The 26,938-nt window shown below is 36.7% G+C and overlaps 1 protein-coding gene across 7 annotated transcripts in view; it reads right to left on the reverse strand.

The window, feature by feature from the left end:
* LOC138707810 (serine/threonine-protein kinase NIM1) overlaps positions 1 to 26,938 on the reverse strand; it is a 918,589-nt gene that overhangs the window by 9,331 nt on the left and 882,320 nt on the right. For all 7 annotated transcript variants that reach the window (XM_069837750.1, XM_069837753.1, XM_069837752.1 and 4 more), the window contains 4 exons: positions 18,613 to 18,786; positions 11,938 to 12,049; positions 8,180 to 8,336; positions 4,656 to 4,764 (listed from right to left, as the gene is read on the reverse strand). In XM_069837750.1, the coding sequence (XP_069693851.1) occupies positions 4,656 to 4,764; positions 8,180 to 8,336; positions 11,938 to 12,049; positions 18,613 to 18,786 (552 nt within the window). The remainder of the gene's footprint in view (positions 1 to 4,655; positions 4,765 to 8,179; positions 8,337 to 11,937; positions 12,050 to 18,612; positions 18,787 to 26,938) is intronic.

Raw genomic sequence — 26,938 nt, forward strand, 5'->3', positions numbered from 1 at the left:
ATGGAAAATGGCAATAGATGGTGTCAATTTATGTCAATCCATGAGGCTAAGGATGTCTTCTTGTTAGGAGGGAGGGAGGGAACATCCCATGCACTACGACCTTGAGGTCTATTGTACACCCCCCTATATGGGATGAGTTGTGCACCCACCGATCCTCTACATGCACTGACCTAACCACTTGACATCCTAACGACTGGTCCCTACAGCCAACAGAGTCCATATACCACTCCTGCTTCGGCAATCCCCCCCCTCCCCCTCAAGGCTAGCTTAACAGTCCGAGACGGAAGTCCTCCTCCGAGAAGGTCTGCCCCAGGTTCCATTGCAGAAGCTATCCATCATCACTTGAATACAATCCACAGAGGCTGGTCGAGAGCCAGCAGCTTCAGAAGGCCGCCTGTAGAGCGATCTGAAAACCAGAAGAAGTAACGGGATGATGACTGAAAGGATGGTAGGGGAGGAAAGGAAGTGGCGAGGATGAGTGGGGTTTCAATTGTCTGATAAAGTTACCTGATATTCATCCATAGGAGTGAGGGAAAAACCCCGAAAAAACCTCACTGAGTCAATTTGTCCCAACTGGGAATCGAACCTGGGCCCGCTGGGTTCGGAGTTAAACTCAGCCACAATGGTGGACTCAGGACGTCTTAATATGGAAAATTATTTCAATCACCAATCTTCATTTTATTCCATAAATCTTATGATAGTAATGGGCTTCGGTATATATTTTTACAATGGTTTCTGTTGCTGGCCGAAACGAGCAGTTCTTCCACATTTTCCTGCTCATCGGTCTTTTCCAATACAGGTCTCCTTCACGTTTTATGCCTCAATTTGTACCTCACTTTCCTTGTGTATATCATTCGAATGTGTGATTCTTGTTTGCTCCATCTGATATCTTTAGTATGTCATTTATTTATTTTTGTTTACCCTGTTGTGAAGGGCTATTTGGAAGGCAAAATCCCTCAAAGTTCTTCTTTGCTAGTTTTCCTTGGTCTAACCGCAATTCGTAAACGAAGGCACTAAGGAGGAGCCAACCTACAAATAGGTATTTGGGAAATGTTTTATTATATATATTTGTCCTCAACTTCCAGGAAATCTTGCTCTGTGGAATCTGTACCTCGGTAAATATATCTGAAAATATTGCTAAGAAAAATGTTTCTGAGAATTGTAATAGCACAGGCTAGCCCTAGATGGTATATATTGAGAAAGGCCAATGGAGTATCTAGCAGAATTAAGGGGTTGGGATATCTAACTACCTACAATTTAAGTGAGAAAAGAGGCTACTTGCCTGTGTCTTCGAGTAATCTCTTCTTTGTAGCTTTAACCTCTCCTATTTACGTTTCACTGGGATGTTGGATTGGCAATATTTCCTTGAAAATGGATTCAAAGTAGGTGTTGAAACATGTTTAAACTAAGTTCTCAGGAATTATACCATGGTCTGAATGTGCTGTAATACAGAAGGCAACAGTTGACATGTTTGAAACAGACATCTCAGAAAATTCACCGCCACTTTGCAGAAGTTATCTTCTGGGATTCCTTCACTTTATAGAAGTTACATACATCCAAGTCATTTCTTCTTTCTACCAAGAAGACTAGTATATTTCAGAATACATAGAATATAAGAAAGTGAGTGAAATTAGAAGTATAGAATCAAATTAAGAAATGTCGGACATGCAAATCCTCTTCTAATAGGAGAACCATCTCCTTTGTATGTCTGTGGAGGCTAACGCAAAGTCACTGATGTGCAACATTTCTGTTATGTTATTGTGACTCTTCAGATTTCGCTAATGTCAAGAGGACGGATTTGACGATGCTGTTAAAAATCTTGATCCTGACTTTATTTTTTGCTTCTCCAGAGAGGATACAATTGTGGATGCATTATTCGCCTTCCATATTTGCGTGTTGATGTCTTCCATCACTTCTTTTCTGTTGGCAATGCTACGAAAATTGATCGACAGACTCGGTCTTTGGACACACAGGTTCAGACTTGCTTGAACAGTTGATAGGAGACGATGCATCTCCTTCGTTTTACCGAAATTTATCTTTTATCTGGCAGTTCTATCCTCTTCTTCCAGCTTCGCCAATCTCTTCTAAATAAGCTGGAACTTTTGGGTGATCAGAATATTCATAATTTTATTACAAGATACAAATCAGATCTTCACCTAAAAGAAAAGATTTCACTATTCATGTATTAGTCTCCAATGCACTACCCAGTTATCTTACAATGATAAAAAAATACCAAAACTACACAGATAGTACAATATAGACCACTGAAGAAAATTACTGGCGGAAGATACAATTATTTCAAGTTATATATTTTTATAAATGTGAATAAGAGTGTAGTGTTGATAAACTCACTTGAGCAGGACCATGGGGCATGATCAATGGCCAACAGGACAGGCAGAACGAAACAGTTGATATCAGTGAGTGAGAGTGTCATTTGAAATTAGATGACACATGGACAGGGTTGGTGGATTTTCTGTTCATTAGCTTCGTGATATTCATTTAGTGGTGATGATGCGATGCAAGGGCAACACTTCAAATAGGAGCATTATTAAGAACTGAACGAATATACACACATGCCCTCCCTAGAATTTATTCTCGTAATAAATAACAATATTTTAATATTACCGGTATATTATATAATCAAATATTATTATTATTATTATTATTATTATTATTATTATTATTATTATTATTATTATTATTATTATTATTATAATATTTGGTATGTTAAGAAATCCAATAATTCTAATAATGATAGTGAGATAGCAATGTTAATAATAACAATAACAAAAATAATAATAATAACAAAAAGAAAAATTTGTATGGAAGACAGTGCCTCCGCACCTTTACACCTATTAATACCAGCCATTTTTAGTTTCAACTTTATCTACAATGCTTTCTGCAGCGCCATTTCCAGAAAGTTCAATGCCTGTTGCTTTTGACAATATATTATGTTTGAGATGGTATTGCTGATCTGATAATTGACTGCTATCCATCCGATAAATCTGTACCTCAGAGGTATTTTACTCATATGATAAGTCCAGTCCATTTTGTCAATTTTAGGATACAAACAAAAAACAAATTTCACTTTTTTTCTTTAATTCTTGGTAAAGTTACAAACTTACCGTATTCCTTTTATTTTTGATGTAGTGAAAACATAATATCCTTTGACATTATAAGACACATGTAGAAGAAAGCAGACTTTATGTGGAACTTATCGTAGTGTGTCCCTAATATATTTTCGTCTTCTTTTGAAAAAAAATCATTAAATCCGAAATCAGTCGTCCCAAGATTTAACAGAATATAACTTCAGATAGATCTCACCCTAAGGAATTCGGTACAGGTAGTGCTATAATCTCAAAATCGCAACATTTTGACTTAACATAAGGTACAGAAATATATTTTATTAATACATCTTGATTACACACTTTTAATACTTTGTATCACTTAGGAACATGGTTATAATGACAACGTGTTAAAATGAAAAAAACTAAGTTGTAAATTATCTATTTGACTAGTTTCGATTTCGTATCAGCCATCTTCAGAACTAGTGAATTCTTTGCTTCTTCCGGTTTCTTCAGTTGTTTTGCTGGATTTGGTATTGTGGAGTCAAATAGGGTATGAGTTCTGAAATTTAGTTATGTACGGGTACTGAGGATGTGTTATTGAGTGTGTTCTTGTGTGTCTGTATATTTCGTACCGTTCTAGTATGTTTCATTCCTGTATTTTCGGTTAGATATGTAGAATTTTCATGTCTGTGTCTATGTTCTTGTAGCTGTGGTTGGTGTATGTGATGTGTTCTGTGTATGTGGAGGTACGGTATTGTGTGATTTGATTATGGGTGTGATGTGTTCTTTGTATCATGTTTGAAATCATCTCTCAGTCTGTCTGATGTAGAAGTTGTTACAATTATTGCATGTGAGTTTATATACGCTTGTTAGGTTGTATTTGTTCGTTTGTCTTGCTTGTATGTTGAGACGTTTTTGTAGTGTTTTGTGTTCTGTATGCAATGTTGTAATTTAATGTTCTATTTGACTCCACACTATCAAACACAAACACACCCCCCAGCAAAACAACAGAAAAAACCACAAGAAGCAAGGACCTCACTAGTTCTGAAGATTGTTGATACAAAGTCGAAACTAGTCAACTAGGTAATTTACAACTTAGTTTTTCATTTTAACACATGTAAGTTGTCATTATAACCATATTTCTAACAATTTCATTAAATTAGGATAAAAGTGTATGGTGAAAGAAAACTTTATCAAATATTTATCTTCAGTGGATTGTCCCGTACCACCTGCATAAGTTTGCAAGTACCGGTAATGTAGTTTACACTCAGTATATTACTTATAACTTTTAATTTTGTAACTTAATAATTCATTCTTATATTATGATCACAAATATTCTTTTTTAATTTGCTATTTTTTTAAGTAAGACAACATACTGGTAACAAGGATTATTATAGCAAATTTTGACACATTTTTAAAATTCGGATATCTCTACAGTATAACTCAGTGATAAATCCCTAACATTGCCCCATCCAAGCGTGAACTGTCCTTGCAGCATACACCTCAGCTGTGCTTACAATTTTCTGAATTGAGTACATACTCATTTAGTATCAATCACTTTTAAGAAATGAGTTCATGTCTACATACCAGTAGTGAGCTGTGTGCTGAACCCAAAGTCTCCGAGCTTCACCAAAGCAGGTCCAGCATAAAACACATTCTCAGCTTTTATGTCTCGATGTATGAAGTCATGCTCGTGCTGAAAATAATATGATACAGTAGCTTCGTGTTACAAGTGTGTAAATTATTTTATCTGTCTTGGGATACGAGAGTTGAAATACCTAATTACCAGTTTGCGACTTAATTGCTTCAAGATACTGTGGAAGTAATATAATTATATAAATAGAGAATATAATTCTCAGTACTAACATATTTTTATATATAAAATTAAACCAGGTGTATAAGCTGTTACAAGCATATTAGAAAAAAAAAGGGATTTTCAATAAATACGTACCGATTATATTTATATGTTATTTGTAATTAATTTGGTCGATTTCGCTTGTATTTATAACGAGATTCATGCATTTTATACACTTTTAGAATGTACTTAAACAATTGGACTAACCAGTGATACTCTACTTGTCCTTGCTTGATGCGAATGGTTGATGATATCTTCAAATGCCTTGTTTCAACATACATTTGCAGCACTGAAAATAGTTCAAAGTTCCATTCGGAAGGACTAAGGTCATAGAAGACTCCAGATATATTAATCAAGTTGAAGATGTAGACTTGTTGCAGTAAAACCCCGCTTAACCAAATAGTGCATAGAGTAAAAATACATATGGTACCGTATATGCGAATCATGACACGCACTTCTTTCTCAAAAAGTAGTCTAAAATATATATAAAAAAACACGCGCACACGCGCACGCACACGCGCACGCGCACGCACACGCACACGCACACACGCACACGCGCACACACACACACGCACACACACACGCACACACACACACGCACACACACGCACACACACGCACACACACGCACATGCGCACACGCACACACGCACGCGCACACACGCACGCGCACACGCACACGCACACACACACACACACACACTCTCTCTCTCACTCTCTCTCTCTCTCTCTCTTCGTCACAGCATTTCTTACATGTAATGGTGGAACTGAATTGAATTGAATTGAATTTACGGGAGGGGGGCTCTATGGCCCAGCACTGCAACCTGTTAAGGTTTATTGCGCTAACCTTCAAGCTAGGCGCATTCCCAAACCCACACCATCTGACTACACTAAGGTTCGCTGTGTACTCAGGTGTAGAGCAGGCAACCCCCCCTCGTCCCTAGGTCAGCCACCTCCGTGCAACACCAGCCAGCAATCGGGTATGCTATGGAATGATGACGAAATGGAGAAATGGTGACGGAATGATGTACGAGTAAATGCCCAATATGGGGAAAAACGGAAGAACCCCGAGAAAAACCCCAACTGCGACCTTGTCTGCCACAAATGTCAGTATGGATATTTCAAGAAAAATCCCAGACCTGACCGGGACTCGAACCCGGGCCGCCTGCGTGACAGGTCAGATGTCTGACCACTCAATCACCGCAGGAGTTATGTAATGGTGGACCTCACATATTCACGTATACGGTGTCATCATTAACAATAATTTTTTTCCTTCGCAGGAGGGCTCGCAAGCAAGCTGCAGCCTTAAGATTATTGTGCAACCTCCTTATGTTGGAATGATTGTTGCAGTCCATTAGGATCGCTTCTTCAAGCGCATGATTTACTGCATAATATCATCGTATTGATTCAGCCACATCATCCAGTTCCAAATGGAGATCTAATCCACTGCCTGCCTGTCATGTTATTCTGCGGCCTCTTCTGATCGATGGCATCTGTTCACAATTCATGTGCCTGAATCTTCTGCATCCTCAACCAGAAGAACATGCTGCCGTCGATTCTACAACTCACCATGGCGCCATTTGTTAAGGGAGCTACACTCCCCCAGTCAACCACAGTCCGCTTAGTAAAGCCCCTGCGGCTTTGCTGGATATGTGCAGCTCCCACAGACAGATGCCGCCTATAGGCAGATCCTGGAACCACGTCCGTCACGTCCTCCTGGTCGACCTATAAAATCCATTTATATGGAAATATTATTCTTCACGAAGTGGTTTATGTGTTGTTAGTTTTGAAACGCAAAACATTTTCAAAAAAATTAGACAAATGATGTTATGATATTCCTGGAAAACTTTATTTTGTGAAGATGAATTTCATTCTATGCAACATTCGTAGCACACAACACACGACTAGCCAAACAACTAGAGCACTATCATTCCACATTATAAACCTGGGTTCAAGTTTCGACCAGTGTAAGTGCAACTTGAGATTAACAAATGCGATATTCTTGCGAGGTACTCCCGTTTTTACTACTGGAATTCTAACATCTATTCAATAATAACCATAATTATCGTTCTGGTATAATGTTGTTACCGATACACCTCTGATGGTGCAACACAGGCAATATATGTATAGGCTAAATAATTTACAAGTTCGTAGCCTTTCTCATGCTGAAAAAGCCTGAGGTTAATGTGTGATAATTAAAATACCAATTTTTGGTTAGAGAGAGGTATTAATCACACTGTTTGTTTTGCTAACCTCAAAGATAGGCTTATTGTTTTCTGATGTAATTTTGTTCCAGACTCCAGAGACTTGCCTCCTGCACTCTCTTTGATTTTTCTAGATTCTTACAAACCGATGTTTATCACTCTCATTCAACATATTTCCTATCAAAATCTGAGGAAGTATTATGCATTTGCATACCGGTATAGAATTTGATGAAGAATTTTGCACATTAAATTGGTTCCAGCATTATTTTGTCGAAGTGATTGAAGCAATTCTTACAAAATGTTCAACCTCATTGTTACACTGGCCATTTCCACTTGACATTGATACAGTATGTACAGAAACAATCTGCAAACACTTCGTCATATAGTATTAATAGTATTTACATAACTGAAATTCGTGAACTTTCTTTTTATTAAAAATGTTTAGTTCTGTCGCTCTCTGTAGAATGACTCAATTTGCATGATAGCACTTGAAAAGATCAATTAAATATGTGTACAGTATATGTGTATGTGCGTTTCCGTAAATATCTGAGAGTCTAATCTGACAAGCCTTTATTTACAGATTAGTTTGAGGAGAAGAGTTGTTGCAGACATATCAGAGCTATCTTATAATTCTTGAAACAAGGTCATAATATTTTGTATAAGCATTGTTTACAAAAAGGAGGGCGTACATCGCTATTGACATTGTTCAGTAACACGTTCTGGCAAAGGACTACCTTGAATTTGTTAGGTGTGAATTTGAAATATCTTGCTATTTGTAATGTGTCTCTTATTTCTTTTATTCACTATGCCTTGAACTATTAAACTTTGACAAATTTAGGGGATTGAGAAGTATCTGAAGGGGAGATTCTATTGGCATTTTTTTTTATAAAATAGTAGCAAGAGTAATTTACAGACCGAAGAATGTTACAACATAAAACAAATGATGGTACAGTCAAATTTACAGCTAAATTGAATATTATATCCTGTCAGAATACCGAATATTTTTTTTAATAAAGTGATATGGAGAATAAGATATTCGCTAGACTACAAACCATGTACTGAACTGCTGAGATCACTTGAGCAAACAGAGTCTTGGCTTCATTTTCAGGAATCTTTCCAGCTGTTGTTATTTTGTTGAAGAGTTCGCCTCCGCTAGCATACTCCATCACAAGGTGAATCTTGCTGTACGTTTCTACCACTTCGTACAACCTGTGACAAATACAAGTTTTGATTACCGCAACAATTCATTTCACATTTCACAATTGTAATCAAAATTTAAATGGATTCCACGCTTAGGAAACAGAGGCAGAAATGGAAACACATATGCAACATGTAATCTCATTTTGTAGGCCTATCTTGTTTTTACCTAATCTATGTTAGTCTATTTATTTTAATGTCTTGTAAACTGAAAATGTACTATATATCTTGTTCTTTGTTGTGTCTTTTGGTAGTTTTACTATTCTTTGGAAAACTTAAGAGGGTTAAAATTAAATTCATACTAGAAATCTTATTTTGTATGTGTGTGTGTGTTTGTATTTTGTGTTTGTATCTAATGACAAACCTATAATCTGTAATAGACTGTACAAGGAATAAATAAATGCAATACAATGCAATACAATACAATACAATACAATGCAACAATATTTCGTTATACTAAATAAATGTAACAAATGACACAAATTATTTTACATTAAATTTTATTTGTAAGTGAATACAATTGATTTAATTTGAATGAATGAGTAAATGAACGAGTGAATGAATGAATGAGAATATATGGAAAGAAATCTAAAATATGTTTGCATTTCCCATAATCTTGTGAAGGGTTGTTAATCTGATTTAACTTCTCATGCAAACTCCAAACTTTTAAGTGCTACTCTCATTTCAAGAAACAAGTCACACTGAAAAAAACTAAATCTGTATTAGGGGAGAAAATGTAGAAAAGAGAAACCTAAAAGAGAGAAAGAATAATAAATTAAAAAATATGAATTGTTCAGAAGATGTATCTATCCAAGCCATATATATCCATCATGTAGCAGCGTCACCTTTACAGTAATCTGGATTTGATCTTACATTTCGATCTATGAGTTGGCATTGAAATTCGTGATCCATCGGATAATGGTGGTAGGTAGTGCTAGTGCTATAGTGACACTGGTTGTGGTCGTGATCGTGGTCATGGGTATAGTATAAAAAGTGGTGGCAGTGGCAGCAGGAGCAGTAGCAGTAGTAGTAATATTTTGTGATAATGTTTGTAATGGTGATCATGATGATAGTGGTGATATTGTTGGTAGTTGTAGTAGTTATGGTAATGTTGGTAATGGTGATCATTTTCGTAATGGTGGTGATAGTGGTGTTAATGTTAGTGTTGGTGGTGGTAGTGGTGATAATGTTGTTAGTGGTGGTAATATTGATAAAGTTGGCAGTAGTGGTAGTAGTGCTGGTAGTGTTTATAATGGTGGAAGTGGTGTTGGTGGTGGTACTAAAATTGGTGATTGCAGCAGCAGCAGCACATAGTAGTAATAGCAGTAGTAGTAACAGTTTTGGCAATAGTGATAGTATTTTATTTAATGACACTTTTAATTGCAGATTTTTTTCATAGTCTAAGTTCAAAGTAAGCAAACAATGGCTGAGAATTTTTCCTGGAGCTCTCTGTATGGGACAGGGATTTATTACGTATCATAAATTTACTACACAGACCTTCCAGATTTCATTTTCTCTAAAGGAAAGCCATGCTAATGATTTTATCACCCCTTAAATTCCATCACCCTTCACCGGGTCTGAATCTTTGAACCTCGGATCAAACGACAGTATTTTAATTGGAGAATCACCAAGGATAACACCACCAAGTTCAAAAGATATATCTAAACTTTTTTTTCGAATAAACTTAAGATTTTTTTCTTTATTCAATTTACTTTACTGTGGATAAGTTATTAAAAAAAGTAAATATTTAATGAAATGAAAATAATGGAATTAAGTAGTAATAAAAGGAATCAAATTGATTCAAGATTTCTTTTTTCCGTTTTAGTTTAAAGTCTTGTTGTAAGAATTACACACTAATGCCTGTAGGGGAGGAGACGATTCTATGGACTACACACACACACACACACACACACACACACACACACACACACACACACACACACACACACACACACTAGACACCAACATGTATAAGGGCCTCCTGTAGCAGAGCGTAGGGGCCTCTATAGAGACACACACATGACAGAACATTAACGAAGGACATCCCTATATGTCCGAGACGGGATTCGAACTCATGAACTTTCGGATTGTGTTGCCTAAGGACAGTGCACCAGCCACTAAAGATAAAATAAATTTTATATGTAGATGTAGATGATGAGATTTTCGTTGCAGAAACAGAAGATGTATCTAAAAAAGCAAGAAACTCAATCATTTAATATATGAGAAAATATATTACAAAAGTTTCCTATGCCCGGGAAAATTCATCAAGATTGAAAATTGAAATTGAAAGATTACCAGTACTTACTTTTGAATAAATGTTTACTTTCATACACACATAAACACAATTTCAGAATATATCTGTGGTATACTTATGTCACAGTATAAGAATATACCGGTAACAAAACAGAGTTATGAAAAAAAGAAAATTAATGCAAACTTTTACCAGCACAAGATTAAGATTTCACACATGTCACCCAAAGCAACTTTGAAGTAAGCAAGTAAATACGTATCGGCAATAAGAAATTAAGTAAAAGTAATGTTAACAGTTCAAATGCACTTCTTGAGTCTGCTTTTAGTATTCAAATGTTCATTTCATCAAAGGAACAATAATACATATATGAGAGAAAAAAATTGAACATTTACTACAAAATATGCAGACATACTGACACAATTTACTTCACCATATTTAGAGAAAATATTATAATGGACTAGACTGCATTATATTGCTATCTCGTGGCACAAAATGTAGGCTATATAAGACCCTAATAAAACCAGTGTTGACCTATGCATCAGAGACGTGGCCTCTTAGCGAAAGGGATAAATTTAGATTGGCCGCATTCGAAAGGAAGATATTGCGAAGGATTTTTGGACCTGTAAGGGATGGTGAAACTTGGAGAATAAGATATAACAACGAATTATACCAGCTTTATGAGTCTCCCGATATAATAACATCCATTAAGATTGCTCGTCTGAGATGGGCAGGGCATGTTAAGAGAATGGATGAATGTGAAATACCTAGGAAGGTGATGGAACATGGGATTGCTGGAGGAAGAAGAGTTGGAAGGCCAAAGCTACGATGGATAGACTGTGTTATGGATGACATTAAGAGGCTTGGAGTGAAGAACTGGTGGACGGTGGCTAAAGATCGAGACCGATGGAGAAGAATTCTTAAGGAAGCCGAGGCCTGATCCGGGCTGTAGCGCTATGGATGATGATGATGATGAGACTGCATTATTCTCCACGATAGATCATATGGAAAATGAGACCATGGAAGACATGAAAAGAATGAGAAACAGGGAAATGTAGCTATGCAAAAAAGAACTGAATATGTACCCCAAACATCTCTTCCATTGACGACAGTAATGATTATGACGATGATATTTTTAATATCTGTGAATAACTCCGTGCAATAGTACTTATTCCAGTAGCTTTTGTTGTAAATATGTCTAATTCTGTCAATATAATTGAAGGAAAAAATGAGGAACAAGAACTACCAAAGTGAAAATTCATTACAGGACAAAATAATTTCATGTTTCACCATCCATGTAAGTTCTATCACTATAGACAATGTGCTACACGTAGAAAACAAGGACATACTAGTATATTTTCTTACCTGATTATGTTAGGATGGTGTATAGCTTCCATAGTAGCTATCTCTCTGGCTAGCATTCTCCGAGTCTTCTGATCAAGTTTAGCTTTGTCCAATATCTTCACAGCAACACGTTCTAATATTTTTAAAAAAACAAAGCAAATATTATTATTTCATAATTATGAATCATGTAAATAATAAAAAAAATCAGGTATTTTGTATCTTGACTCAAATAATTTCATATAGATGTACAATGAATTTCATGTAGATGTACAATGACTTCTATCATCACAAAAACAGAGTAGTAAATTGTGGTGGTAACAGAGATTAACATCCACAATCGACTCTGCTAAACCATTATACATAAATATAAATAAAGACCGCTCAGAGGCAATCAGTAAATCACTGGTTTAAGTTTAGAATTTTTAGCTTTTACAGAATTCAAAACAGAAAATCATGAACGATAATAATTGTTAATAATAATAATAATAATAATAATAATAATAATAATAATAATAATAATAATAATAATAATAATAACAATAACAATAATAATAATAATAATAATAATAATAATAATATTATTATTATTATTATTATTATTATTATTATTATTATTATTGCCTTTCTGTAATATCTAACATAAACCATCAGTATATCTACGTCTAATTGTGATATACTGTATCGTTCATTATGCATCAATTTGCCACTGAAAATATTAAGTTGAAACATTTTAATTGGTTTCTGTACAGTCCAATTAACTAAGAGAACCTTCCTACAGTAGGACAAGTAAAGTGGAATAATGCAGATATCTTCGGTAGATCGAAAAAAAAATAGCATATACTTCGAAAGGAAAGTCGTAATAGTGATAGGTTTACTTCTTGTGGGTGTTACAGATTACTTTACATTATACCGGTAACTTAAAACTTTGAAAAATTAGTTTTCCTATTGGTCAGTTAATTTACAATTTACTCCAGACCTTATCTTCAAATAGGATCATCCGGCCCACTCAGAACCGACGTCTTATTCACTTTTTTGGGGTAAATGTAACTGCAATGTAGAATACATTATCTCTCATGGTTGGATGATAGTCTGGGAATATGCATAGCTGAATTGAATTTTGTTGCTGGCATGAATAATCAGCATTTTGGTTGGGTGTTCTCACTTAATGATGGGATTCTTTTACTAATTTTGCTTCATTTTGTAAGGAAGCAATGCTAAGAAGTTTCGTCACCAGTCATTAATTTCAAGGAGTTATTCTTTGAGATATTACAAACAAAAATGTTAAATACTACTTTGTTCGTTTGTACCGTACTTCTTTTTCGAGAAAAAAAAGTTTTATGTGAAACATTTCATAGTGTGTTTTGGTGGAGCCATTGATTTAATTCCCAATATGCTCAGTCAATTTAAGAGAGCAGTGCATTATAATAATAAATGATTGAAAGAATTTTAGTTTTGTCTTTTAAATGTGTAGAAATTTGATCCGAACAAATGTAACATTTTAAAATTCTTTTGCAGAACGAAAAGTTACATTTGTTAGGATCAAATTTATATATAAACCATCTGGAAAGATGCAAAATGTTGTTACACTTTTTGTTCTTGTCATCCTTATAGGAATCATATCTCAGAAGAAATTCAATAGGTTTACCTTCACTATGTATATACAATTTTAGTTAACTATTTAACGACACTGTATCATCTACTAGGTTATTGAGCGTCGATGGGATTGACGATAGCAAGATGGTATTTAGCAAGATGAGGCTGAGAATTCGCAATAAATCACCTGAAATTCGCCTTACTGTTGTGGAAAACTTCGGAAAGAACCCAACCAGGTAATGAGTCCAAACGGGAATCGAACCCACGTCTGAACGCAACTCTGGATCGACAGGCATGTGGCTCAGCCGACTGAGCTATACTGGTGGCCATGTACACATTGGACTCTTTTTCAAACACCCTTAATAATTCACAAAAAAAGAAAGAAAGTTTGGTCTTCTAAAATGGGGAAGGGAGTTCGAAGAACAGCACACTAGGCATTATATTGATCAGATTGTAATATCTACTGCAATATTACAGTGAACTTTACAAAACTAATTGCAGTATAAGTAAAAAGTCGGCTCATTTCGAGTCCAATTATCATCTAACGGAGTAAAAATGGGAGGGATTTTCCAGACAGGTATTAATGACTTAGATGTTATCGCCATTACGAAGGATACTGGTAGTAATTAAATGCTACTCTCCACTAGTTTAGAATTGCATAGCAAACAGTATCATTAGCGATGGGAGCTTTGTTTCAATTCTTTTTAAATTTGAAATAGATAGCGGTAATTTCAATTATGCTCTCACAAGTGCTTCTGTACGTATTTCTGTTCAGTGTTGCCATTACAACACATATTAACTTTCAATGATATGTAGAAAAGATAGTGTACATTTCAGAGCGTTTGCTTCAGCAAATTACATCTGTTGCGTGTTAACTGATAAGTAATTTGGGCTACCAATAGAGTGGATATAGGAACATTGAATACAGACGTTTGAGATGGGCAGGGCATGTAGCACGTATGGGCGCATCCAGAAATGCATATAGAGTGTTAGTTGGGAGGCTGGAGGGAAAAAGACCTTTAGGGAGGCCAAGACGTAGATGGGAAGATAATATTAAAATGGATTTTAGGGAGGTGGGATATGATGATAGAGAATGGATTAATCTTGCTCAGTATAGGGACCAATGGCGGGCTTATGTGAAGGCGGCAATGAACCTCCGGGTTCCTTAAAAGCCAGTAAGTAAGTAAGTAAGTAAGTAAGTAAGTAAGTAAGTAAGTAAGTAAGTAAGTAAGTAAATAAGTAATAGAGTGAATATTACTATGTTGATCATCTTAATGGGGAATTAGATTTTTCTTGAAAATTTTAAATTATTTTATTTTTCCAATTACTACTTTATTATTTTGTATTCCTTCCTTAAAATGGTATATCACATATGACTATAGGTACTAAAATTGTACCGATATCCATTTAATTTTTCGATTTTCTGTGAAAGGGTATACAAGTTTTCATTTTAATGCTCATTTTCTATAAATTTACGGATTTTGGGCAGAAAGTTATTTTTTTTTTCAATTTAGTCTTTTTTTTTTCTTTAAAATGTTATATCACATATCATTACACAAAGGGGACGTAGTATAATATGTAGGGTAAACATTGGTAATTTCGTGATAATTTCATGAAAACTAATTTAAAATGCAAATGTGTAAATATATCCTCATTCCGATTTTTTCATCTAAAAGACGATAACTTGCTGTACAAATCTGGAGACATAAAAGATTGGATGTGTTCTTGAATATGTGCCAAAAACCACTTTTACAACTTAAGCTGAAAGGTTGGTTATTTCGTGATAACCTTGGTAATTTCGTGATATTGCATTGATAATTTCGTGAGAGGTAGAAGAATTGTGGAAAAATTGATTAAAGTCAAATGAAATTCCCATTTACTGTTACAAGACTTCAAACATAGTAATTCCGTCTAATATTCATAGCAAGAAAACATAGAAATACATATCAACACATAGTAAGAATGAAATCAAAGTAAAAATTGAAATTGAAAAGGGATCTTCTTTGCCCTGAAAAGGTAAACACTTTCATTACGGACTTTACTATAGCCTATATTACTAGGGTAACTCCAGAAGTAATGCATAGCATTTGTTTAAAAATTATATTTTTATCCTACAGCTTTGCTATTTTCACAGAATGTAGATGCATCCTTAAGGAACAAAATGTCACTTTTCCACATAATCCCCGTCCCTTTCAACTGCCTTACGTAACCTAGGAACGAGGGCCTGTAGACCAGCACGGTAAAAGTCTGGACCAACACGTCTGGGCCACTCTTTAGCAGCGTGCACAAGGGAGTCATCTTCTAACCTCGTTCTGCGAAGGGATCCTTCAGTTTACCAAAGAGATGGTAATCGCTAATCGCATGGTTCCAGTTCAGGACTGTAAGGCGGATGTTTCAGTGTTGTCTATCCGAATTTTCTGATCTGGTCTGTGGTCTTGTGACTGACATATGGCTGTGCGTTGTCGTGCAATAGCAGAACATCCTGCTTCCCCCGATGTCATCGAACACGACTCAGTCGAACTAGAAGTTTCTTGAGATTTGCAACATACTCGTCAGAATTAATGGTGGTTCCGTGTGGCATGATGTCCACAAGCAAGAGTCCTTCTGAATCGAAAAACACAGTAGCCATAACGTTTCCTGCCGAAGGTGTACTTTTGAATTTCTCTTTCTTTGGTGAATTTGCATGATGCCACTCCATTGTCTGCCTCTGTCTCTGGTCCAAAATGGTGGAGCCATGTTCCATCTTCTGTCACAATTCTTGCAAGTCATCTAGCACTTATCATTGACACTTAGCATGATAAAAAATCAAACAGAAGCTACACTGAACCCATTGCGTCTCTGTTTTCTTTTTTGTTATCACATCTTTTCTTCAGATTTCTAAAATTCCTATTGTAATACATTTTATACTATTTAAAAAATTGTAACACTTAATGCTCAACAAAATTTCGCCTCAAACAGCTAAGATTTCTATCAGTAAAGCTAAGCCTACATGGCGACTACAGATGTATCTAAAATTACAAAAACATTTCCTAAAATTTCATGAAGATACAATAAATCTTTGTACCAAATATCATATGCTTACCTTTAGTAATAAGCCTGTAATGTAATTACAAACATCCACAAAATTTGTACGCCTGAGAAGTCGACGCAAACTTGCTCTCTCCAAACATAAAAGCTCACTGAAGCAACTACAATAGTCACACAAAGCTTAGCTGTATGTTTCTGGAAACTGGACAACATATGCAATCCCTTGGCGGAAATTTGGATCTCGTAACACCATTGGTTAGTTCACAAAAGAGCAAAGAAAAAGTATCACGAAATAGCCACTGCCACGAAATTACCAATGTTTACCCTATGTCTTAATTTCAATGCTAATTTTCTAAGTTTAGTTTTCCATACAAAAGCCTTTTCTCTGCTTCTATTTAATCGACACAGTTGAAATGTTCAGGATTAGTTTACTTAGATGTTTTACATGTAATGAAAGAATGATTATGAAATTTATTAATTTTTGAAGATGTTATGGGGGGTAATGTATTAAAAATCGTTGAAAAAGTTTATGGAAGGAGAAAAAATTATTTCTCAGTAAGGAAATACTTTAAAGAAAAACCACTCTTTCAGCATAAGGTCGGGTTATGTGTACATGAGCTGTAAAAAATTCAGCTGTCTATTTTTAATAGTTTCCAGGAAAATATTTCCTTATGTTACACATAATTTAACATTGTCAAGATAGACAATTCCGTGTCCTCTTTAAGGTCAGAAATACAACTTGTAGTAGAAATTTTATGGTCACAATGAGAAGAAGAGTTGATTTCCTCCAGCAATTTGAAAGTATGTCAGTACTACGGAACTGAAACTCTTTTTCTAAATTTGTTTTAATGAGGGATGCTGAATGGATGTTATTGTAGAGGAATCTCTTACAAAGTCATCTGTAAGGTGTTGAGAATTTTATATCCAATTACTTTCAGCCGTGGGACTGAAGCCGGATGGTCTGTGGCGAGTCCTTGGCATCAACACCTTTGATTTGATTACCCCCTTTGATTTGATTACCTGGTTGGGTTTTTCCGAGGTTTCCCCCACCGAAAAGGCAAATGCCGGGTAATATTTTGGCGAATCCTCGGACCTCATCTCATCTCACTACATCTCGCCAAAATGTAAAAAAATTGTACAACATTGTAAAAATTGTAGAAAATTACTAAATTGTAAAACTATAAAAATTTGTAAAAATTGTAATTGTAATATTGTAAAATGTTGACATGTTCCACATCTTAAAGCTTCATTGCTCATGTAAGATCTATGGAATAAAATAAATGAATGAATGAATGAATGAATGAATATATCTATGCATTGTTATTGTAGAAACTCTGCAAATTTTCTTTCGCACCTCGATTCGTATATATGCAAATATTATAGCTGTATTCGGTTTCTCTTCAAGCATTAAATAAAAGTTAAATATCTTCCAGACGTGTTGAACTTTCAGAACATGTGTCATATGAACTTAAAAATGAAGAAGACTGCTTAAAATATTTAATTTTCACGGAAAAGGCGAAGTTTCACATTAATGAAGTGGTGACGAACAGTCCCAGAACATAATTCTCACAGTAAATAAACGTGCGTGTTGCTTCGAAAATCAAATGTATAGAGGCTGCTGTCTGATAGTGTGTTACGACCATTCACACCCACATATTATTTCTTTATATGTGAATAAACAGAAATCATTGTTTATTTATTTTGGAGAAAATCGGTAACTCCAATATATGAATGACAGGATTACAGATGCAAACGCAAGCATCACGCCTGACATGATTCAGAGTACGTGGAAGGAAGTATAGGTGTCGCCTTGATGTCTGCAGAGCTAAGAATGGTGTCCATATTGAGACTGAGATAGGAAAGAAAGCGTATAATTTCCACATATTAAAAAAATAAGTTACCTTCTTCCATTACTTCCCATGTTTTATTATATGAAATTACGAACATTTTATTCGACGACCTTGTCTCCGACAAGTATTTTTTACTTTCTGTTCGTCCTTCAAAGGCAAACTCCTGGACGTCCTACATTCACTTCAAGGAAGGAGTTAAATTAACTGTGATCTGGATTAACTTTACCTTTCGTGAGCTGATGTACAGCCATTTTGACTTGAGAAAAATTTCCGCTGCCCAAGTCCCCTCGAAAACGATAAAACCCAACCCTCTTGCCAAGATTCACTTCTGTCAGCCATCTTTGGTCGTGATGCAGTGAGTGCAGTAGGCGCTGATACGGAGTTCCTACACTGCCACCACCTGAAAAAAGAAACATACACATATATGTAAAATATTGTTTTACATACTTTCACGCACTGAGCCTTTTGACACTTTCTGACCCCAACCATGTGAGCTGTAAAAGCCAAAATAGTACTGGTAAGTCATAATTAGCGGCACTCCCAAGTAATTGAATTGAATTGAAAGAGAGGGAAATGCGAGGAGAAACTTTGAAAGGTACGCGTGAACGCATACTTACAAGGGAGTTTGGGGATGAGAAAAACTGAATGTGTGAGCTCCAAGCCTTTTGGTCACTTGTCTCACTCCGGGTTTCACTGCTTCACTGAAGGAGCTCTAGAAAATGTTGAAGAGGAAAAGCCGAAAATTGATGTAACCTATTAGCTACCACATACGGGAAGGGTGGGGGGGAAGACATACAACGAGTAACTGCAGGATTGGCAGAAGAAACTCCGGAAGGTGTAACTCTGCACATTGAGAGATACTTCGTCCTTTCGCAGTGCAAGTGGAGTCGAGTAAACTCGCTCGTGTAACAGGTGAGATGTTCGAAGGCTAAAGCAAGACCACCGGGAGTTGTAAATCTGTGGGTTGGTGTTGACACAAGCTGCCGTGTACAGGTTTCTAGCGAGTCGAGCAATGAACTCGTCGACAGTTGGAAAATTTAGCTCATCATGGAACTTCTCTCTTGAGACAACTCAGGGGAGATGCATAATGGTTCGAATCTCTTGGTTCTGAATAACTTGGAGTTTACAGAGATGGGTCACTGCTGTGAACCCCCATGCAGATGCGGCATAGGTTATGACAGAGCAAATGAGGGGACCTTACACATGGTAAGACCTACCCCCAGGTTGTCAGGAATTAAGGTCGCCCGAATGGGATAGTGTCGAACTATCAGTCCGTTGGTCTTACGAAGAAGGGATTAGATATGATCTCGGAAACTGAGCTGAAAGTCCATGATGATCCCAAAGTATTTAATTTGGTTCATTCACGGCATTGCTTGTTCGAAAAGTGTGGGTGATGGTGGTATATCTTCGAGCCTCGCCCTTAGTGAAAATAGTATGGCCTGACATTTATCTACGTTGACCTTGATTCTCCAGTCATGGGACTATGGTTGTAGGTGATCTAAGATGGATTGTAATCTTCGGGACGCTAACCTTAGATTGTGCCCATCGCCAAGAGGGCAGTGTCGTCTGCATAATTAGACAAATGACTACTTCTGCCATGGCTGTAGCGAAACGAGAGGTCATTAATGAAGATATTGAAAAGTATGGCACTGATAATGGATTTCCGAGGGACTCCTGCTCGAATTTCACGAGGGGTGGAGAAACTACTGTCTACTTGGGTCTTGAATATATGGCCTCAGAGGTAATCTGAAATGAGGCGTACCATTCCATCTGGGACTCCCATGCCCAGTAACTTAACCAAACGCCCCTCATGCCAAACCTTGTGGAATGCTCGCTAGATGTCCAGGTAAGCTGCAGCTACGACACACTTTGTGCTCATTCCCCAGGTAATGTTCTCCGTCATGCAGAGTGTCTGGAGTGTCGTGGAATGACTAGGGGTGGAAGTCGAACTGCTCGTTCCTGGTTTGGGTAACACTACTTCAGTGAGGCGTCTATGCATGACTCACTCCGCAAGTTGCTGAGACAACTGAGGAGACTAATGGGCCTATAGTTGCTTGGATTTGTCTTATTCTTTCCGGACTATGAAAAGAGGACATCGTGGACCTCTTTCCAGGGAACTGAATAGTGACCGGAAGCCAAGATGTTATTATCTCTGCTATGCGCTTCAGAGCTCACCTTGAGAGATGCTGCAGTACCATTTCTGCCGTCAGCTCCTGCATCCTTATGAGGACTGAGGCGACGAATGAAATGGTCGACCTCGTGTGTGTTCGTAGGTCGTATCCCATTTTCCGTCTTCCTGCTGAGGAACCCCTCCCAGGATTCGAACATGAGAAAGCGGACGTTCTAGCCGTGTGGAAAAGATATATATATATAGGGTGTCTCACCCAACTCTGCGACCTAAAATATTTTCGAAATGAAACAAGATGTGAAAAATCTACTTGCGCAGGCATGTACCCATGTCAGGTGCTCACACAATGGGAGGGTATACACAATCCAAAAACTTAAAACAATATCACTTTCAACTCAAAGTTACTTTCTTTTTTAATGGAACACGTATGTTTCTTTAGCGAACGTTTCGATTACCATCTTTCCTTATGTCTCCATTCTTCTACTTTCATAACTCAGTCTCTCATTTTTGCTCTTATTCCACTCATCCATGTCCCTACAGGTCATCATCATCTTCTTCTTCTTCTTCTTCTTCTTCTTCTTCTTCTTCTTTTCCTCCTCCTTCTTCTTCTATTCATTGGGATGTAAATTAATGCCCGTTTTGGCCATCGAATTTCTCCCATCCTCACGAGGTGTCCATACCACATACGTAGATTATCTCGATTCTTTTTTGTCTGTGCTTCTGCAATTCTATTTACCCGTCGCTCGTCTGATTTCTTCATTTGATATGTGTTCTAGTCCCAATATCTTGCACGATGTATTTAAAAGATTCGTTCAGCTATTTATGTTTCCTTTCTGTTTCTCATTGAAAATTACCAACCTACTGATTCATTATTCCATTTTTTTAGTAGGTTATGTTACGACGCTTTAACAACATCTTAGGTTATTTAACGTCTGAATAAGATGGAGGTGATAATGCCGATGGAATGAGTCCGGGGTCCAGCACGGAAAGTTACCCAGCATTTGCTCATATTGGGTTGAGGGAAAATACCGGAAAAACCTCAACCAGGTAAATTGCCCCGACCGGGAGTCGAACCCGGGCCATCTGGCGCTAACCGTTACTCTACAGGTGTGGACTACATTATGTCATTGTGACTCTTGCTCTGTATATTATTACATTTTTTTTTTCTATTTCATGTGATGTCTTTCGACCGAAGTAGTGGATTGAGTGTCCGTATGGATTTCTGATCTAAGTGAACTCTGTAGCTATTCTATACAGGGTGATTCAAAAGTGATGGTAAAAAATGTGGAGATGAGAAGCAAAAACGAAGAGAAGCAAAAAAAGTTCCGTAAACATGGGTCCGCAAATTAACCGTTTACGACATAATGCCATTTTGTGCTGGTTGGGATCCGATGAATACTAAGTAATAATTCCAACAAAAGCAGCGACAATTTTATTTAATTTATCAATCACTAGACAGTAAAATTAATAAATTTGGCTTCAACACCACAAAAATGTGATTGGACATAAACATAATAAAATTTTTTGTTTGAAAAACAGTAAGGTTTGTGGATAAACAAGGTATAGTACAATATGAACACGTTAACTGAAGAATTTTACAGCAGGTGTTCAAAATTTTGACCATGCTCTTAGATGTATCTGTCCAGTCTTCTCCGCAAAGAACCGTGAATGCGCTCGAGCAACCCGGGTCATTCATCATTTGCTAGAAGGCAGCTACAATCCGATGTTGCAATTCTTCATGTGTGGTGATGTCTCTTATGTAAACCAGACTTTTGTATAACTCCATACAGAAAAATCCAAATGATTTAAATCCGGTGAATTAGGTACAGGTCCTCCTTAGAAGGAAATGGGATGGGAGAGTGCGGCATACGTACGAAGCATGAATGTTGCCGCTTTACCGTATACAGGCGCTCGATTCACAGGTGACCCCAGACAGGAGAAAAATGACATAATCTCGTAAACGATTAATTTTCGGACCCATGTTTACTAGAACTCTTTTGCTTCCCTTCGTTTTTACGTCTCATTCCTAAATTGTTGACCATCACTTCTGAAACACTACTGTATATGTGTATAAAATTATGTTAATATTTTGAAAAGATAAGCGACTTCAGTTTTGTTTGGTCCATTAGTGATATGGAATATTATGTTTTTTTAACGGAATGAAATAAACTTTAGTAAAGAAAAAATAAACAAGACATTGGTTTCCCTATATATTAAAGTGCTCAATGCAGCAGGTTGAAGGACTTACGTAACAAGTAACAGACTTTCGGTCATAAAAATAGCAGCAATATAATTATTATTATGAGAATATCATTTACCGCTTTGCCGTATCCAGGCACTCAGTTCACTGGCGGCCCCAGCCAGCAAAAATAAATGCCATTATCTCGTAAACGATTAATATGCGGACTCATATTTACTGAAACGTTTTTGCTTCCCTTCGTTTTTACTTTTCTTTCCTAAATTGTTGACCATCACTTTCGAAACACACTGTAGTTTGATGTTTCTCGCTTGATATAATACTTCCTGAGAATTTGTATTCTTCGCTTTTCGTTATATTCATTACTTATAATAATAATAATAATAATAATAATAATAATAATAATAATAATAATAATAATAATAATCATCATCATCATCATCATCATAATAACAATAATAATAATACTGTAATAATAATAATCATCATAATAACAATAATAATACTGTAATAATAATAATAATACAATGTAAACAAGTAGAAATCAGACATAATATATAACATATAGAAAGAAAGGAAAAAGCATAATAAAATGTGAACAGCAGATCAAAATAAGTGAGACATACAAAGTATAAAAATATAAGACAATTATTGATAATAGTAATAATAATAATAATAATAATAATAATAATAATAATAATAATAATAATAATAATAATAATAAAATAGTGAAGTACAAAGCATACAATATTTTTAGGTACACACAGTAAGAAAAATTATGATTATATTTTATAGCTCAAGTTATCACATTATAGATGTACCATTATCGGGAAATATGAAAGCAAAAAGATAAAATAAGTTAAATTTCACTAGAATAGGCCTATATAAAAAAATGTGAATACGTGGAAATATGCAATACAACACTTGTCACTTGTAAATTAGTTTGGCAACTGGTCATAAGATAATTTTCTAACTTGGATTTGAAAGCAATGTTCGGCAGCCCTTGACTTCAGGCGGCAGAGAGTTCCAGTGACGAGAAGTAGCAACAGTGAAAGATGAGGAATACAGAGATGATGCGTGAAGTGGAATTTCTAGCGTGTTAATGCGTTGTGATCGAGTATTAATATTAGGCCTATAATAGCGAGAGAGAGAGAGGGGGAGTATGAAAACGGGCGAATAAATAAGAGAGGGATGAAGTGCGCATAATTCAATATAAGAGAGAAAGAGAGTGCAGATTTTTCCTCTCATGTAACCTAAACCATGATATGATAACTTCTCGAATGAAGGTGAAATATTGTCACAGTATCGAACATTACAAATGAAGCGGACGCTCGCGTTATGAACACGCTGTAGTTTCTGAGCAGAATCACTGTGAGTCTTCTTGTTCCCCTATGCTGACATGCTGTTTCCTTCTTGTCCATACTCATACTCCACTTTCCATTTTCCTCTCTGAGTTTTCTCTTAACATGTATAATCAATGTCCTCTTCAATATCAGCAACAATTAATTGGTCATCAGCGTACCAGACCTTGTTAAACTGTAATCAACAATCTATATCCCCATTCCTAAACATTTACTTATCCAATTTTCCAACGCTTCTTTTATATTCTTTTAAACATGATAGCGTTGAACAGCTGATCACACATGGGATCAAACCTGTGTTCTCTGCTCCTAAGACAAAACGGTAATACCACAGTCTAGTATAGCTTCTAGAGCTTCGTATATTATACAGTCACGAAGCTCAATACGTAGTAAATATGCATCCATATATGATTGCTAACCACTAGGATCTGAACAGATCTAAATGCCTGCTGCACTCAACCTGAAAACAATGTTTGGTACGAACTTCCTAAGGCTGCTCATTGTTAATGAAGTTGAGAACCCATCTCTAAGCACAAGTTTTAACAGAATTCCCGCAACGTGCTATGTTATGCTCTAAAAGGGAGAAAGTGTGTGGATTATCCATGAAAAGGTGAAACGAAAATCCTTCATTGAAGTCTTGACAGGCCCCAAACCCCACACACGATTAAAGGGGAAAGGAGAACACGACTTCTGGCAATTTCGTCTCTCACTTTTGGATGGTCATGCTCTTTGAATGAAAGCTTTTGTTGATGCAGTGAAGTCAATTGTTATTTACGTTGTGCTTACTTTCAGATTTAGTTCCAAATCCGTTCAAGTGTTGTTTCCAGCAGCAAGTGTCATTGTAAAAGCTCGGCATCGATACTATTGTGTATTATATAAATATGCATTGCCTGTAGCTTATCCGTCCTTTCCGGAAGCCTTCCCTCCCAGGTGGCTCGCGTTACCATGGTGATCAACGCGAGCAGTGACATTGTAAAACTGGCTTATCTCACAATCACAGCCCTCTGCTTGCTTTTCCGTTTCCGAGTGCGATAGTGTCGATACGTGCCGCCGCGACTGCTGCCCCCACTATTCCTAATTATTCTACGGCTCTCATTTAATTATGCGCAACCGCCACAATCTGCACCTCGCAGCGTAATGCTTCACTAACGTTCAATTAATTGCAAAATAAGTTCAGCGCCTCTTTATCAATGTGTTTAATGGCTGATTACCACTAATGACAAACAATCGGGTGAAAACGAAGGTAAATATTTACCGATCCATGCGAAGGCAGTTACGCTTCTATCCCACCACAGATGGCAATGGATTTCATGATCAATAATATTTGCAGTATTTTATGTTACCTCTTTCTACTGTGTTCAAATGGCTGGAGCTTGGTCTCTCAATATTAGCCCTCATGCTTCCCAGTCCCACTAGATTTTTCGGTGCTACTTCGCTGGCTCTAGTCGTCTACAGTGTAACAGGAGTTCCTTGTTCGAAGCTACATCCTCTTCGCACAGGGAGCACTCTGTCCATAAGACCATTCCCATTTGTTGAAAAATGGTAAATTATGTTTTATTTAACGATGCTCGCAACTGCCGAGATTATATCAGCGTCGTCGGTGTGCCGGAATTTTGTCCCGCAGGAGTTCTTTTACATGCCAATAAATCTAGTAACATAAGCCTGTCGCAGATGGAAATGAAATTGGAAGAGGAGTACGTCAAGGATGCCTTTTATCATCTACCCTGTTCAACATCTACTTGGAGGATTTAGTAAAGAACTCTTTTCAGAACATGGGAGGAATGATAGTAGCAGGAAGAAGTTGAAGTACATAAGATTTGCTGATGATATGGCGTTGTTTGCAGCAGAGATGATACTAAGGGATATGCTTCAGGAACTAAATGACAGCTGTGAGCACTATGGGATGAAGATAAATGCAGTAAGACGAAGACCATGGTCATAGGAAGAAAAATAAAGAAGGTAAATTTGCGAGTTCTAAGTGAGGCAGTAGAGCACGTGAACAGGTTCAAATACTTGGTGTGTACTATAAGTAGTAACATGAGCTGCTGCCAAAGGAGGATAGCAATGGCCAGGGAAGCTTTTAATAGAAGAAAGAAGCATCTTCTGCGAACTTTGGAAAAATAACTAAGGAAGAGACTAGTTAAGTGCTTTGTATGGAGTGTGGCATTGTATGGGGCAGAAACATGGACATTACGACCAAGTGAAGAGAAGCGAATAAAGCATTTGAAATGTGGAATGGAGAAGAATGGAACGTTTGAAGTGGACAGACAGAATAAGAAATGAATCTGTGCTGGAAAGTGTGGATAAAGAAAGAATGTTGCTGAAACTGATCAGGAAGAGGAAAAGGAATTTATTTGTTGGGCCACTCGCTGAGAAAAAACTGTCTACTGAAGGATGCACTGGAAGGAATAGTGAACGGGAGAAGATTAGAGGCAGAAGAGTATGTCAGATAATAGACGACATTATGATATATATCATATAAGGAGACAAAGAGGAAGTCAGGAAATAGGGAAGATTGGAGAAAGCTGGGTTTGCAGTGAAAGACCTGCCCTTGGGCAGAAGACTGGATGAATGAATTAATTAATGAAATATCATCGACCTGGGCCGGGATCGAACCCGCAACCTCGGGCACAAAAAGCCAGCAGTCTACCAACTGTGCCACCCAGGCATTTGTTAAAAGTACTCATCTAACTAAGCCAGCGGTGACCAAAGCTCGAACGACTGTGATTTTATGCGAGAGATAGCTTAAGGCCTATATTACACTATCAAATTTCTGTATCACAGAAGTTTGATAAAATATATATGATAATATCTTTTACAGTGTAATATAGCATCTTTAATCATATCTAGCTGTAACATAATTCTG

Source organism: Periplaneta americana, chromosome 10 (genome assembly GCF_040183065.1).
Source record: "Periplaneta americana isolate PAMFEO1 chromosome 10, P.americana_PAMFEO1_priV1, whole genome shotgun sequence".
Classification (NCBI taxonomy): Eukaryota; Metazoa; Arthropoda; class Insecta; order Blattodea; family Blattidae; genus Periplaneta; species Periplaneta americana.